The sequence below is a fragment of the Ailuropoda melanoleuca genome, chromosome 7 (genome assembly GCF_002007445.2).
Source record: "Ailuropoda melanoleuca isolate Jingjing chromosome 7, ASM200744v2, whole genome shotgun sequence".
Classification (NCBI taxonomy): Eukaryota; Metazoa; Chordata; class Mammalia; order Carnivora; family Ursidae; genus Ailuropoda; species Ailuropoda melanoleuca.
The window spans coordinates 30,248,640-30,264,269 of NC_048224.1; the positions used below are offsets into that span (position 1 = coordinate 30,248,640).

The 15,630-nt window shown below is 35.2% G+C and overlaps 1 protein-coding gene across 2 annotated transcripts in view; it reads right to left on the bottom strand.

Moving 5' to 3' along the window:
* The window catches only part of TEX10 (testis expressed 10), a 56,784-nt gene that overhangs the window by 6,878 nt on the left and 34,276 nt on the right, over nt 1–15,630 (bottom strand). Inside the window, exons 10-12 of one of the 2 annotated variants that reach the window (XM_002928092.4) lie at nt 14,689–14,822; nt 2,517–2,597; nt 746–927 (exon numbers count right to left, since the gene is read on the bottom strand). In XM_002928092.4, coding sequence (XP_002928138.1) covers nt 746–927; nt 2,517–2,597; nt 14,689–14,822 — 397 coding nt within the window. Of the gene's footprint in view, nt 1–745; nt 928–2,516; nt 2,598–11,498; nt 13,570–14,688; nt 14,823–15,630 lie in introns of those variants that run through there. The other variant, XM_034664205.1, reaches the window with a different exon arrangement.

The window sequence follows — 15,630 nt, forward strand, 5'->3', positions numbered from 1 at the left end:
CTTACTCTTTAAATTATATAAATGTTTCATACATATGTATGTTTATTTTTATGATATGTAAAAGTTAAAAAACTAGAAAAATATCAAAATGTTAACAGGCAATAGAATAATTATTTTCTTATATTGATATTAGATTTTTTAAATCTGTATTTCTATAAAATCTAGATTTCTATATTTTAACAGCCATACCAAGAACACAGCATGAGAATACTTTTTTAAATTAAAGTGAAATATTCCAAACTATGCTAGAAACTTTAGTCTGAATATTATATAAGAGCTAAAGTACTAACTAATACAAACACTAGCATCTTAGAAAATTTTCCTTAAATCCAAGAATTTAAAAATTCTACTCTGGTTAGCTCTAACAAAGCCCAAAACAAAATACAAAGGCTTGTACTTATTAATAAACATTCTTCTAAAGGTAGACAGAATTTTTTTTTCCTGCTAGACCTATTTCAACATTAATATGAAAGCTCCCAATCTAATTTTTCAAATTTGTAGCTTAAAGGAAAAAACAAAAACTAAAAATTCTCATCATAATACAATGGGAATTTATGAAAGAACAAAGAAAACGCCAGTTAGGTTTACCAAATTCTGAAAGAAATTTAGGCTATTTCCCAAATCTAATTTTCTTTCACTCTTTCTGTTTTAATTTAAAATTTTTTAAATTTTATTTATTCTTATTTATTTGGTTGGGGGGGTAGGTAGGAAAAAAATTAAAGCTGAAGAATACTAGAACTATTACCTCTTTCTTAGATGTTCTGCTTCTCCTTTCTCTAAAGTGAGCAGAAAATAAAGAAGACTGTAACAACAAGAAGCCAGAAATGGCAGGAGAGTCTCACTAAGTATACATGTATGATCCAGGAGTTTACAGATAACGCCCAAAACACAGCCAGCTGTACTGTCAGGAATTACAGTCAACCCAACCTAGGCAGAGAAAAAAAGAGATTAATGACCTCTTCACAACAGTCCCTCTCTCCAGGATAAAACCAAATCACATTAACTGGAGAGTTAACATCACTTCTACTGAAAAACAGTACATACATAATACATGCCACCTGCCACACCTTAAGGTCCTGTCTTCCCTTAAGAATTTAATTACTACATTAAATAACTTTGAAAGCATGCCAACTCAAGAAATACTATTAACCTAATCCACTGCCCCCCTCCATGACAAAGTCTACTAAAATTTTCAAGACATTACAATTTCTAATGGTCAGAAATACCATAATTTAAAAGGATTATTTCATGCACTCCCCAAAAAATCCTGATACCACCAACTGCATTTAAGTGATCTTTATTAGATTCTTCAGACTAGAAAACTCTAATATCTAGCACCACCCCAACCCCAGGTAATTAAATGTACAAACCAGAGTTCATTTTACAATTAGCCTTCCTACATTCAGACATGACTAAGTAAAACACCCTGGGGTAAAACATCACTATATTGAACACTTGACTGCTTCACTGCCCCAAAACCTCGATAAGGGACATCATGGTATATGTATTCATCCGGACTCTACTGTAAACTGACATTAAGGTGGACTCTAACTTATAATTGTTATGTATGCATGGTTTAAATCTCCTGGAAACTACTGTTAAGTCACCATGAAAATCTGCAGGCTCTAATCAGGCTGGCTAAATATAATGGCCAAGACTGACTACTACTGTGTTGATCTTTTAACTACAATAATGAATGTAGTCAAAGGAGGGCATAATATCTGGACGGGAGGTGAAAAGAAAAAAGGCAGGGATCCTTAGAGACACAAAACATAAGGATTGGGAGTTCGACAGAAGAGAGAAAAGAGTACTGGGAATTCAAAACATTATTCCTCCAACTTAAGGGAAATAACATTTTAAAGGAGAAAAGGGGGTTGGAATGTGCCTATAAAATTACCCAAACAAGTGAGAGTGCCTAGAAGATATAACATGGGAGTCATCCCTTGCATTATATATAATTATAATAAGCCAAAGATCCAAGTATAAATGTTGGAGGAAGCTAAAAAGCAAAAACCTAGGCATACCCAATGGGAACAAGGAACACGAACTGTCCAGAAGACAAAAGAGTCTCAAGGCTGAGCTTGCTGCTTCTAGTGACCAGGCCTTGAGCCAAATGTTAGGTTACATCCCTACTTTAGAACCCAAATCTTTAAGGTGTAAATTAGACCCCAGTCTGGATGCTGGTTTCTCAAAACACCAATACCAAGTACATGTTAATTAAAGCATTACAAGTCAAAAGAATCTGAGGTATAATTTTAAAGCCCTTCATTGCAGATGTTTGTAAGTAAGGTCCTAGAAAAGGGGGAATTTCCCAAGGTGACAGAGTTAATTAGTAATAGCCAGGAAAAACATGAAAATTTCCTAGTTCTTGTCATGGCATCATGCTAGGAGGCTCTGAAATTAAGCTTAGAATTCTGGACAATCACTCCCCTTGCCTATGGCAAACCCACTGTTAACCAAGGATTCTCTATGCTTTTTTGAGCAGCGAAACAAACAAAAAAAGTAAGTATATTTACCAAATGCTTACTGATGGCACTCTGCAGGATGTCAAAGCTCTGGCTTCGGGCAGGGATAACCAATAAACTGTGACAAACTGTCTGTCAGAAAAGGAGGAAACCAGTAACCAAATCAGGACATTTAAGGTCAGAAAACTACAGATTTTTTTTAACCTACTTGCCCTACATATTACAGGAAACTTAACAAAGAATTACTCTGAAGATACAAATGTCAAAGGTAAAACAACTGAGTCTCATATATGGGCTAATTTTCTAAACAAATCATTAATTAAACATTGACTGGACACTGAGCTAGGTGCCACGCACAGGAATGAAAGACTGTGAAACTCCTCTCTCACAGCCCTAAAAAGTAGCTTCAATCCACAAGGTAGAGACTATATTTCTATTAATAAGTGCTATAACAACAGAAAGATCTGAATGATGTGAACGAAGGGCTGACAAAAGCTTTTTTTCCATTTGGTAGAAAAATGTACCATAGAAAAATACTTACGGTCCAGAAACTACTAACATCCTGTTCAAATTAATTATAATGCTGCCTCCTATTCCTCAAAGGTAAAAGGAACAGTCCACAGGAAAGAAGAAAAATATAAGGGAAGTGGGAGTCAAATCCTCAGTATTTTTAATTTTCTAAGTTGTCAAGGAAACAAGAGGAGGGAAGGACAACATCAAGTCCTTCAGAGACATCATTACACAATTCCAGAAGCTGATGGAATGCAGTGCCAAAAGTGAAAGAATCACATGAAAAGACAAAGACAAGACTGATAAGAATATCACTCTGGAGCACTGGGTATTGTAAGACTGCTGAATCACAGACCTGTACCCCTGAAACAAATAACACATTACATGTTAATTTAGAAAAATTTTTTAATAAATTAAAAAATAAAAAAAAGAATATCACTCTAGCAAGAGGACAAACTAAATTCAAGGGAACTGTCAATCAACCCTGAAAAAAATCAACAGCTCTATGCATTATTTCTCTATAAAACCTCTTGTAAATTAATAGTACCCAGAGTTTTCACATAGCAATTTTTATTTTCTTTTATGCTTGTAAGTAACAATGTAAACAACATATTTCTAATGCCACTGTCCTACTTCAAAACAAGCAGTGAATATTTTCATTAATAAAGGATAAGTCACATTTGAAAAATTCGCTATTAAATAACCATTTAATCCCTTCCTTTCCACCACCTCTTCCCTTCCAGAACAATTCAGTTCTAAAGCCATTGGGTGGGGCTGAATCAGGTAAATATCAGCAGTGGTAGGTAAGACAGCTGCAGTGACCCAGGGAAGGCCATTCATGAATAAATAGAGGCAGACTGCATGGGACAGGGGTGGAACCAAAAGGAGATTAATTATAGACAAAGAAATTGATCAAGTAAATTATATTAAGTGTAACGGAAGCCAGGGTTCTCCCCTTTGGAAAAGGCATGTACAAGAGGAAAAGAAAGACAACTAGAACGAACCCTGTGGTGTTGAAGTGCTGATTTCTGTCCATGACAGTCTGGAAGCAGCAAGGCACAATAGCAATGACCACACCCAGAGTCCTGAAGTTGGTTTTAAAATACCATTCTCCACTTAAAGAAAAACTGAGCTTAAAAGAATACCTGACTGCAAGGCTGGGACAGGGAAAATAAAGTATGAACCTGGAACAGTCTATGGTACAAGAAAGTAAGGAAGTACTCAGAAAAAAATAAGCATATGTCAAAAGAACAAAGCCACCACTAAATTTTATGGTGACTCACTGAGTAAAATAGGAAACCATGCTAACACCAATTAATAAATGAATAAAGACTAATAAATAAATGATGGGAATATTAATACTGTTTGAAAGTATCTCTTCATAAACTATTAATTACAAAGGAGAAAAAGTAAACAGTGGAGAAGTGGGCAAACAGCACTTAAGTGAGCGAAGCGAGAATCTATCTAATAGGACAACTGAAACCATGCACCACCTGACAGGATGCAATCAGAAAACCACAGCATCACTTGTGTCATATTCCTACCAAATTTGTAGAGCCTGAATCTAACCATGAGGGAACAAAAACCCAAATGGAAGGGAAATTTTACAAAATAACTATCCCAATGTTCTCCGAAGGGTCAAGGTCAACAAAAGACAAGGAAAGACTGAGGAACTATACCAAATTGAAGGAGATTAAACAGACATTACAACTAAATGCTACAAACAATTTGGGGTGTTTTGTTTGCTATAAAGAACATTACTGAGGGGCACCTGGCTGGTTCAGTTGGCAGAGCATGTGACTCTTGACCGGACGGTCGTGAGTTCAAGCCTCACATTGGGCATACAGCTTACTTTAAAAGCAAAACAAAACAAAACAAAACATTGGGACAAGTGGCAAAACATGATTGAGGTTTGAGGACTAAATGACAATAACATAGCAATCTTAATTTCCTGATTTTGGTGACTAGATTGTGGTTACATAACAGAATGTTTGTTTGTAAGACATACAAGCTAAAGTATGGACTATGGACATTATGACAAAGTCTATGAAAAAAAAAGTTATTCGGGGGCGCCTGGGTGGCTCAGTCAGTTAAGTATCTGCCTTCGGCTCAGGTCAAGGTCCCAGGGTCCTGGGACTGAGCCCCACGTCAGGTTCCCAGCTCAGAGGGGAGCCTGCTTTTTCCTCTCCCACCCTTGTGCCCTTTCTTTTTTTCTCTCTCTCTCAAATAAATAAAATCCTAAAAAAAAAAAAAAACACTTTGTGCTGTAGTTATAATTTTTCTGTAAGTTTGAATTTGCTTCAAGATAAAGGCAAATAAATATTAATATGAATACATGTATGTGCACACTAACTGACATATACATAGACAGTCCTCACGTTTGCACACTGCTGTTTACAAAACTTGCATATATCAGAACCCTGACTTTATAGTACACAGTTCCAAAACAAGCATGATAATTTGGTCCAGTGTGGAAATTAAGGTTTTTTTTAAAAATATACAAAGAAAGAACTTATTTTTCTTAAGAAGGTTTTATATATTTAATTTCTAGGTGGAAATATTTTTCTACCTAATTTTGTCAGGATACATACAGAAATGGCACATACCTAACACTTCTTAATTTTTTATTACTGTCTTAAAATGTTATGAAGAAATTAGTAAAACACTAAAATTCAGATTGAGAGATGCTTTCATTTCCCTATAAAGTTACATCAAAGAATACAATTACAGAATGAAAATTTCCACATACTAACAATCCAAATCAGAAGAAAATGTCATTAGATTTACCTTTGACAGATTGCATTTTACCCTTCCCCTGTTGGCAGTGTCTCAACAATTATCCCCAATAATACAAAAAGAAAGAGACAAGACAGCCCACCTCTTTTCTAGGGCTCTTTTCCTTACCCCATTATTCCTTTAAGTACATGGATAGATGGGGGAACAAACTCATTTTACTCAAGCTGCCTTTAAACCATGTTTGTTCAGAGTCCTTTTGTGCCCCACTTGCTTTTTCCTATTATCCCAAATGCTTAATTACCATAGCTTTATAGTGGATATCTGGTAATACAGAGCCTCTAGCTTTATGTTTATTCAACACGGTCTTGCTATTCTTGGTCCTCTGAATTTCAATATAAATTTTGGAATCACCTTTTCAATCTCCACAAAACATCTGCTCTGATTTGGATTACACTGAATCTATATATATATATGTAGATTAATTTAGGGAGAGCTATTATTTTTACAATATTGGAGTCTCCAAATCCATGGTATGTACTTAGGTCATCTTTAATATCCCTCAGTAAATTTGATAGTTTCCACTGTTTTCAGAGGTCCTCAGCAATTCTTTGGTGAAATTCCCCTTTAATCTGTATTTATGGTCTGTGTTTGTGTGTCTCTATTACTAAGGTAGTGCCCTCAGAGGTCTTCAATGAGCACTGGTGTGTCCACTGAAGCCCCAATCCACTTCCAGGCCAAGAACTTTACCCAATCATTATTACTTGAGCACCGTGAGTCACAAAGGTTATTGGCTTAAGCCTCAATGCTTCTGCAGCTTAGAATTTAGGAATGTCAGGGCTGGAGGGAACCCAACCTCTCTGAATTCTTCCCTTGAGTCTCCAATTGAATTTTCAGTTCAGTCCTACAAGACAGCCAAAAGGTTGGCAGGATTTTCTGTCCGCCAATACAGGCCATTTGATAAAGCCAAATTCTTATCCTCTTGCTGAGAGAAAGCTCCAGTGTCCTGAGGTATTTTGCTAAAAACAAAGCTGTGCTGTGCATGTGCAAGGTAAAATTCTACGAGGCCAAAGAATAAACAAGAGCTATGAACAAAACAATTCCCAAAGTTCAAAGAGAGCAGAAAGACGTTTAAATTCGAACCAACCAGCATGGAGTCTTCACAGAAGACTAGGTTTACTCGGATGGTGATCAGAACGAGAACATTAATAGCAGGGATAAATTAGCACAAGGGAAGGGTTGGTAAGCTTTTTCTGTAAAGGGCCAAAAAGTACATATTTTAGGCTTTGCAGGCCACATACATACTCTGTCACATATTCTGGTAGGGTTTGTATTAACAGTTGTTTAAAAAAAAAAAAAAAAAAAGTAAACACCACTCTTAGCTCCAGGGTGACACAAAAACAGGGCAACCTGGTTTTGGTCTATAAGCAGTAATTTATTGATCCTTGACTTAGTAAAGGCTATTTGCTCTAACAAACCACCCTGACAAAACTTAAAAACAAGACTCAAAAGCATAAAGCCGATACTCAAGTAACTTGACTGCCTCCCAGAACAAAATAAAACATTCCAACATAATCTAACACATAAAATTTCTTGTCCAACATGCACTCAAAAAGTACTAAGCATGACAAGGAGCTTGAAAATGTGCTACATAACCAGGAAAAAAACCAATCAACATAAGCGACATGACAGAATGAACAGATAAGAACTTTAAAACAACATTATAAATAAGTTTAAGATAAAGAAGGGGCGCCTGGCTGGCTCAGTTGGTGGAGCATGTGACTCTTGATCTTGGGGTTGTAGGTTTGAACCCCATGTAGGGTATAGAGATTACTTTAAAAAAAAAAAAGTTAAGAGAAGAAAGCAGAGATAAAAAAGACATTATCTAAAGTTTAAAATTCACTTGTTGGTCTTTGTTTATAAATGACATTATTACCTATGCAGAAAATCTTTAACAACTGACAAAAAAATTCCTGGAACTAATAAGTAATTACAGCAAGGTTACAGGATACAATGTAAATACATAAAAGTCCATCACTTCCCAAAAACCAACAATGAACAAATGGAATTCGAAATTAAATTTACATTAGCACCCCCCAAAACAGAAATACTTAGATATAAACCTAACAAAATATGTACAAGATCTGTATGAGGAAAACTACAAATTCTAATGAAATCAAAGAATTAAATAAATGGAGGTATTTCATGTTCATGAGATAGACAGACTCAATAATGTCACAATGTCAGTTCTTCCCAACTTGATCTATAGATTCAATGCAAATCCAAACAAAATCCCAGGAAATCATTTTGTGGATATCAACAAATTGATTCTAAAGTTTATTTAAACAGGCAAGAAACCCAGAACAGCCAACACAGTATTGAAGGAAAAGAACAAAGTTAAAGGATTGACACCACCCAACTTCATAAATTACTATAAAGCTACAGTAATCAAGATACTACAGTACTGGTGAAAGAACAAAGAGATTAATGGAACAGAATAGAGTACCCAGCAACAACAGACAGACCACCAAGTCAAGTGATCTCTGACAATGAAGCAAAGACAGGCTTTTCAACAAATGGTGTTTAACAATTAATATGTAAATAAATGTACACTCTTCACAAAAATTAACTCAGAATGGAAAACAAACCTCAATGTAAAATGCAAAATACAAAACTATAACTGACTTAGAAGATAACAAAGGAGGAAAAACCTAAATGACCTTTAGTATGGTGATGACTTTTTAGATACAAACACCAAAAGCACAATGCAGGAAAGAAATACATAAGCTGGACTTCATTAAAATTAAATAATTCTGCTCTGCAAAAGATAATGTCAAGAGTATGAACAGAGAAGCCAAAGACTGGGAGAAAATCTTAAAAAAAAAAAAAAAGATAAGTCCTTTGCAAAGATTTTATTTATTTATTTGACAGAGAGATAGGAGAGCATAAGTAGGCAGAGCAGCAAGCAGAGGGAGAGGGAGACGCAGGCTCTCAGCTGAATAGGGAGCCCGACGTGAGGCTCGATCTCAGGACCCTGGGATCATGACCCGAGCCAAAGGCAGACATTTAACCGACTGAGCCACCCAGGCGCCCCAAAAAAGACATATCTGATAAAGTACTCTTACCTAAAATATTCAAAGAACACTTAAAACTCAACAAGAAAACCCAATTAAAATATGGGACAAAGACCGTAACAGATAATCTCACCAAAGACATGGCAAATAAACATATGAAAGATGCTCCACATCATATGTTATCAGGGAAATCAAAATTAAATAATGAGATGCTACACACCTATTAGAATGGCCAAAATCCAAAACACTGACACCAAATGCTGGCAAAGATCTGGAGCAACAGATACTCACTGCTGGTACGACTGCAAAACGGTACAACCACTTTGGAAGACAGTGTGGTGTTCCTTACAAAATTAAACACACTCTTACCATATGATCCAGCAACCGTTTCCTTGGTATTTACCCAAAGGAGTTGAAAACACGTCTACACAAAAACCTACACATGGATGTCTATAAACCTATACAGCTTTATTCATAATTACCGAAATTTGGAAGCAAAAAAGATGTTCTTCAGTCAGTGACCAGATAAACTGGTACATCAATGCAGTATTATTCAGCACTAAAAAGCAATGAGCCATGAAGCCATGAAAAAACATGGAGGAAACTTAAAGAATATTACTAAGTGAAAGTAACAGCCAATCTGAAAAGGCTATATCTTGTACAGTTCCAATATATGACATTCTGGAAAAGGAAAAACTATAGACAGTAAAAAAACCAGTGGCTGTCGGGGGTTGGGGAGCATGGAGGAGAGGATGAGCAGGCAGAGCACAAAGGATTTTAGGGCAAAAAGACACTCTCTGTATGAAATTAATGGATAATGTGGCATTACACCTTTGTCCAGATCCATAAAATGTATAATGTCAAGAGTGAACCATAATGCAAACTGTACACTTTGGGTAATTACATCAATATAGAATCATTAATTGTAGCAAATGTACCACTCTGGTGGGGGATGTTGATAATGGAAGAGGCTATACATGTGTGGGGGGAGGGATTGTACAGGGGAAATACCTGTTCCTTCGTTTCAATTTTTCTGTGAACTTAGAACTGCTCTAAAAAAAAAAAAAAAAACTTAATTAAAAAATTCTTTGGTTGGACTTAAGAGATCAGATAATGCAGAAAAGATCAGTGAAGAACTTGAAGACAGCATACTTTCTGAAGAAACGGGATAAGTGTTTAAAAAAGAAGTCTCAAAGACCTACAGGAAAATGTCAAGACTCTAACATACACATAACTGGGAGTCCAAAGAAGGGGACCCAAAACATTTTTTTGAAGGAATGACTGATATTTTTTCCCCAACACAATAAATTATAAGCCTAAAAAAAACATTCAGCAAACATCAAGCTATTAAAAAGGGGGGGGCATTTGGGTGGCTCAGTTGGTTAAGAGTCTGCCTTCAGCTCAGGTCATGATCCCAGGGGTCCTGGGAGGGAGTACCACATCCGGCTCCTTGCTCAGGGGGGAGCCTGCTTCTCCCTCTGCCTGCTGCTCCCCCTACTTGTGCTCTCTCTCTCTGACAAGGAAAGACAAGAAAGACAAGAAAGACAAGAAAGACAGAAAGACAGAAAGACAGAAAGAAAAGAAAAGAAAGAAAGAAAGAAAGAAAGAAAGAAAGAAAGAAAGAAAAGAAAAGAAAAGAAAAGAAAAGAAAAGAAAAGAAAAGAAAAGAAAAGACCACCAAGGCATTAACACAATCAAACTGCTGAAGAAAGTGATAAAAGGATTACCCTGAAAATATGTGGGAAGAAAAAACATATAGAGAAAAAAAAAGATATTATATACGGAAAAACAAACATAAGAATGACCTTATATAATATCATTACACATTATATTACGGTATCAAGTGATATAGTATAGTTTGAAGGTACGCTGTCTTAAGTTAAAGAGCAAACACCTAAAAACATAAAGAGGCACAGCTAATATGCCAAGTTGGAGATGAATGCTAAAAATACTCAAACTATGAAAACAATGAATCATGGCACCTTACTACAATAGGATACCACACAGGAATGAAAACAATGAACAACTGCTTACACATTAACTATAGATAACTTTATTTTTTTACATTTATTTAAAATCAATTAATTGACATGTAGTTTATTATTCATTTCAGAGGTAGAGTTCAGTGATTCATTAGTCTTATATAACACCCGGGGCTCATTACATCACATGCCCTCCTTAATAACATAAAGAGTATATGAAAAAGCAAATTACTGAAAAATATTTCACTTTTTAAAAGTTTAATACAATGTAAATTTAAACAATATAGTTTGGAGTTATGTGCTAATATGGTAGAAGTATAAAGAAACAAGAATATAATAAACAAAACTTAAAATAGTGTTAACTCTGAAGGGAAAGGGAAAGACACACAGGGGTTTCAAAAATAAAAATGGTCAGGGGCACCTGGGTGGCTCAGTTGGTTACGTGTCTAACTCTTGATTTCAGCTCAGGTCATGATCTCATGGGTCATGGGATCAAGCCCCATGTCGGGCTCCACACTCGGCAGGAGAGTCTGCTTGAGGATTCTCTCCCTCTGCCCCTCCCTTCACTCTCTCTCTAAAATAAATAAATCTTTTAAAATTAAAAAATAATAATAAAACTGTTCTATTTCTTTTTTTTTAAGATTTTTATTTATTTATTTGACAGAGAGAGAGACAGGCAGTGAAAGATGGAACACAAGCAGGGGGAGTGGGAGAGGAAGAAGCAGGCTCCCAGCGGAGCAGCCTGATGTGGGGCTCGATCCCAGAAGGCCAGGATCACACACTGAGCCAAAGCAGACACTTAACGACTGCACCACCCAGGCGCCCCAAAACTGTTCTATTTCTTAAACTGGATTTATGTCTTATTATTCAGAGCTTATCCATGCTAAAAAACATTCTTTTACAACCATCCAATATTTGGTAAATGACAATTAATATTAACCTTAAAACCTTTCATTGCCTCTGGAATAGAAGTCTCCATTTGTAAAAGGTATCTCTGTACAGAGATTCCTGTTTCCTTTGTGATCTTTCCCTGTTAACTACAGTTTCCATCATTAACAGGAAGATCACACAATTCTTCCTTCAGTGCTCAGAAGGAATATTCACAAAGATACTAAATGAAAATGTCAAGGTCCAGATTAGTGGACAAACTATGTCATTTCTATAAAAGAAAACCAAAATAATATATTTAGTCACTTTGTGAAGACAGAAGATATCTAAAAGAATGTATTTAGAAACTGGGAAGTAAAAATGGGTGGCTGAGAGGGAATGGAAGAAGAATTTATTATCTTCCATTCTGAATTGTATTTTGTGAATAATACCTACTAAAAAAAGTCTGATTAAAAAGAAAAAATCACTTTGGCCTAGGCAGGTAAAATCACAAAACTGAGCAATCCCACTGTCCTAATAACTTGGTCAAAGGAAATAATTAAAAATAAAATTTTACACTAAGGATGTCAAAAACTATGTGTATTTTCAAATATTTTTACATGAAAAGGCCAACTTAAATAACAAAATTTATCCAAAAGAAAACTGAAATCTCCGCTTAAGAACTTCAAAAACAAAAACGTGTCTTTCAGATTTTTCCTAATTATGTCTTAACATTTCAAAGACAGCAACCTGGAACCTGGAAGTTTAATACACGTCCTCGCCAAGTGTTCCTTCAGAAATACAGCTGATAATATTTTTATGACAATTTTATCTTGGCTTTACATAGATGATGTGCTTATGAAAAATTTAAATTATCAGATAAAGGTTATATGACTTGTCCATGTTACAAAACTAGACAATGGCAAATCTATGCCTAGAACAGGGAGTCCACTAATCCCCATAGAGTGCTTTCTCAAATATATCATCATGGTTTAAATACATTAGATACAATCTGTCCTTTAAAACTACTCTTACTGGGGCCCCTGGGTGGCTCAGTCAGTTAAGCACCTGCCTCCAGCACAGGTCATGATCCCAGGGTCCTGGGACCGAGCCCCACATCAGGCTCCCTGCTCAGCGGGGAGCCTGCTTCTCCCTCTCCCTCTGTCCCTCCCCCTGCATGCGTGCTCTCTCTCTCTCTCAAATAAAAATAAAATCTTTTAAAAATACAATAATTTTTTTAAAAATTAAGAAGAAAAAACTCTTACTATTGTTGGCAAGCCCAACCCCACCAATCCCGTATTCAAGGTCTTCACCTCAGGAGACCTGTTTTAGCTCTCTTCATTTACTATAGAGTAGATAAAATTTCAAATGCTAAACCAATTCATTATTTCTTTTCACTTGTCAAAATCAAGCATTTTTGAAGAACTTACATATAAAATTAGTACCAGCATTATGGCAATAAAGAGAAGATAGATATAACTGGCATACTTAAGTATTGTGATGAGAGTCAAAAAAAGCCAGGTGGTAAGTGTATTAAATATCTATAAAAGGTACAGTCCTAACAGATAGGAAAAATACTAAGGATATTCAGAATAGAATGAAGGAAGTAAATAACAGATCAGTTGAATAAACTCAACTGATGTATCAACAAAACAGAAGTAGGTTGTAACTTGAATCTGGAGACTACCTTATTGAGAACAATGACAAAGAGGTTTAAAAAAACAAAACAAAACAAAAAACCTTTTGGACTAGCAATTACAAACTATAAAAAAAGATTATAGTCAGTGTCCTCACCAGAGGCCTTCTGAATCATTAAAAGAAAATTAGCCAGCAGAGAACATAACATCAGAATTTGAAGAAAAGGTTCGAAACCAAAATTACTTGAGACGACGTAAGTGCATTCTTACTGGGTAAGCATTTTTCATGCAGGGAGGGAAACTAAAGAAATAAATAATAGAAATTAATTATTATAGAAATATCTTAGAGAATCAAATCCCACAGTATCAATATTTATGATGTTCTTGCATATTTAGTGTACATATTTTAACAGGTACGACAATTTGGCCTATTAGGGTCAAAGTTCAGCCTAATAATTCCAATTTAAGGGGCGCCTGGGTGGCACAGCGGTTAAGCGACTGCCTTCGGCTCAGGGCGTGATCCCGGCGTTATGGGATCGAGCCCCATATCAGGCTCCTCCGCTATGAGCCTGCTTCTTCCTCTCCCACTCCCCCCTGCTTGTGTTCCCTCTCTCGCTGGCTGTCTCTATCTCTGTTGAATAAATAAATAAAATCTTAAAAAAAAAAAAATAATAATTCCAATTTAAAACATGTATTTAATTTAGAATTTAAACTTGTGATTTTAATTTGATTTTTAAGATTTATAAAGTTTAATTTATTATATATTTAATATTTAACATTTGCAAAGGACTGTCAGAAAACTGAACTACTTGACAATTAGTGAATATACTAAGTTATTTAAATGGTTTAAAATTTTAACTAAGTTTGTAAAAATATAACAAAAGTCCCATTTTTAAAGATGGCTTAAATTTATTATATTTATTTTAAAAATAAGGTTTGCAGGTTGAACTTTAAAACTTAATGAAAGTGAGGGTTTTAAATTAACAAACTATGTACTAATTCTCAAAACCAAAGGAACTGTAGAATAATCTTGTTTTTTTTTTTTAAAAACACCACCTTCGAGGACACCAAATCCAAGTAGTCTTACTCATCCTTCAATACCTGAGTCAAATTCTCCCTTTTACATAGAAGCATCTATCTTATCTACTCCATACTAGATAAAAGAAAATAAATCTGTCTCTACCATTCAAATTATTTATTCTATTCCAGTAGCGCAACCTGTAATTGAAAAACACTTCTCTTTTAGAAACACAGATCTCCTATCCAAGATCATAAGCACTCTCAGAACATGGATCATGTCTGATACTATTCTTTATCTCTAAGAGTACCTCCTTTAAAGCAATCCTAATATATAGTAACAATCAGTGGTTGATTAACAGAATTTTAATAATCATGAGTTTCTTTTTAAATGCACTATTACCTCTGTTACATCCCAATGATGTAAAAATTGATCCAAGTCGGTAAGGTAAAGAAATACAGGGGAAAGTTGTGTCTGGATGACATGAGGAACTCCTCGAAGGCTCTGAAGCCAAGTCAACTCTTCTTTTGAAAACCCTGATATGGGTGTAAAGAAAGACAATTTAAAAAAATAAATCACAAAGTAAATGATATTCTTCATATCTTTTAAAAATAGAGATTACATGTATCTTCAAGTTAAATAATTATTCAAGCTACTTTGTTTTCTTTGAATTTCTTCATGTATTTGAAAAAATGAATTGCTAGCAATGGAGATAGTAAAATTCATATAAATTATGTACACAAAGGATGTGATCTGACCCAATATATGATACACCAAGACACAGTGTTTTACCACTTATATTAGGAACTTTACCACTTTTACTTTAAAAAAAAAAAATGTGAAAGGCATACGCTTTCCCCTTAATGGTAGGTTTAAAATTGCAAATCAACAATTAAAATGATGTATGACTTCATACATATACTATCTCTATATTTTCTTATATAATAGCCCTTCCAATACTTTAAAACTACTCTATCCCTCCTAAACCTTTCTGGATTTTGTAAAATAATACATGTATAGTTCCTTCAACTATACCTTATACAACAAAATTGATTCTCTTACTATCCCTATTACACTTCATCTAATCTACAGAGACAACATGACAGAGACAGTGCTCAGAATGATCGGAATACCAACGATGCGGTCTGCTTTGATGTTCAGATCACTGTATTTCCAGGACATAGCCTAAAGAGTCTTCATGTAGTTTTGCCACATCACACTACTGACTCCTAATGAGCTTTCCAAAACTACTAAACCTGACTGGTACTACTATTAAAACAAAGTCCTTAGGGTGCCTGGGTGGCTTAGTTGGTTGAGCATCTGCTTGCAGCTCGGGTCATGATC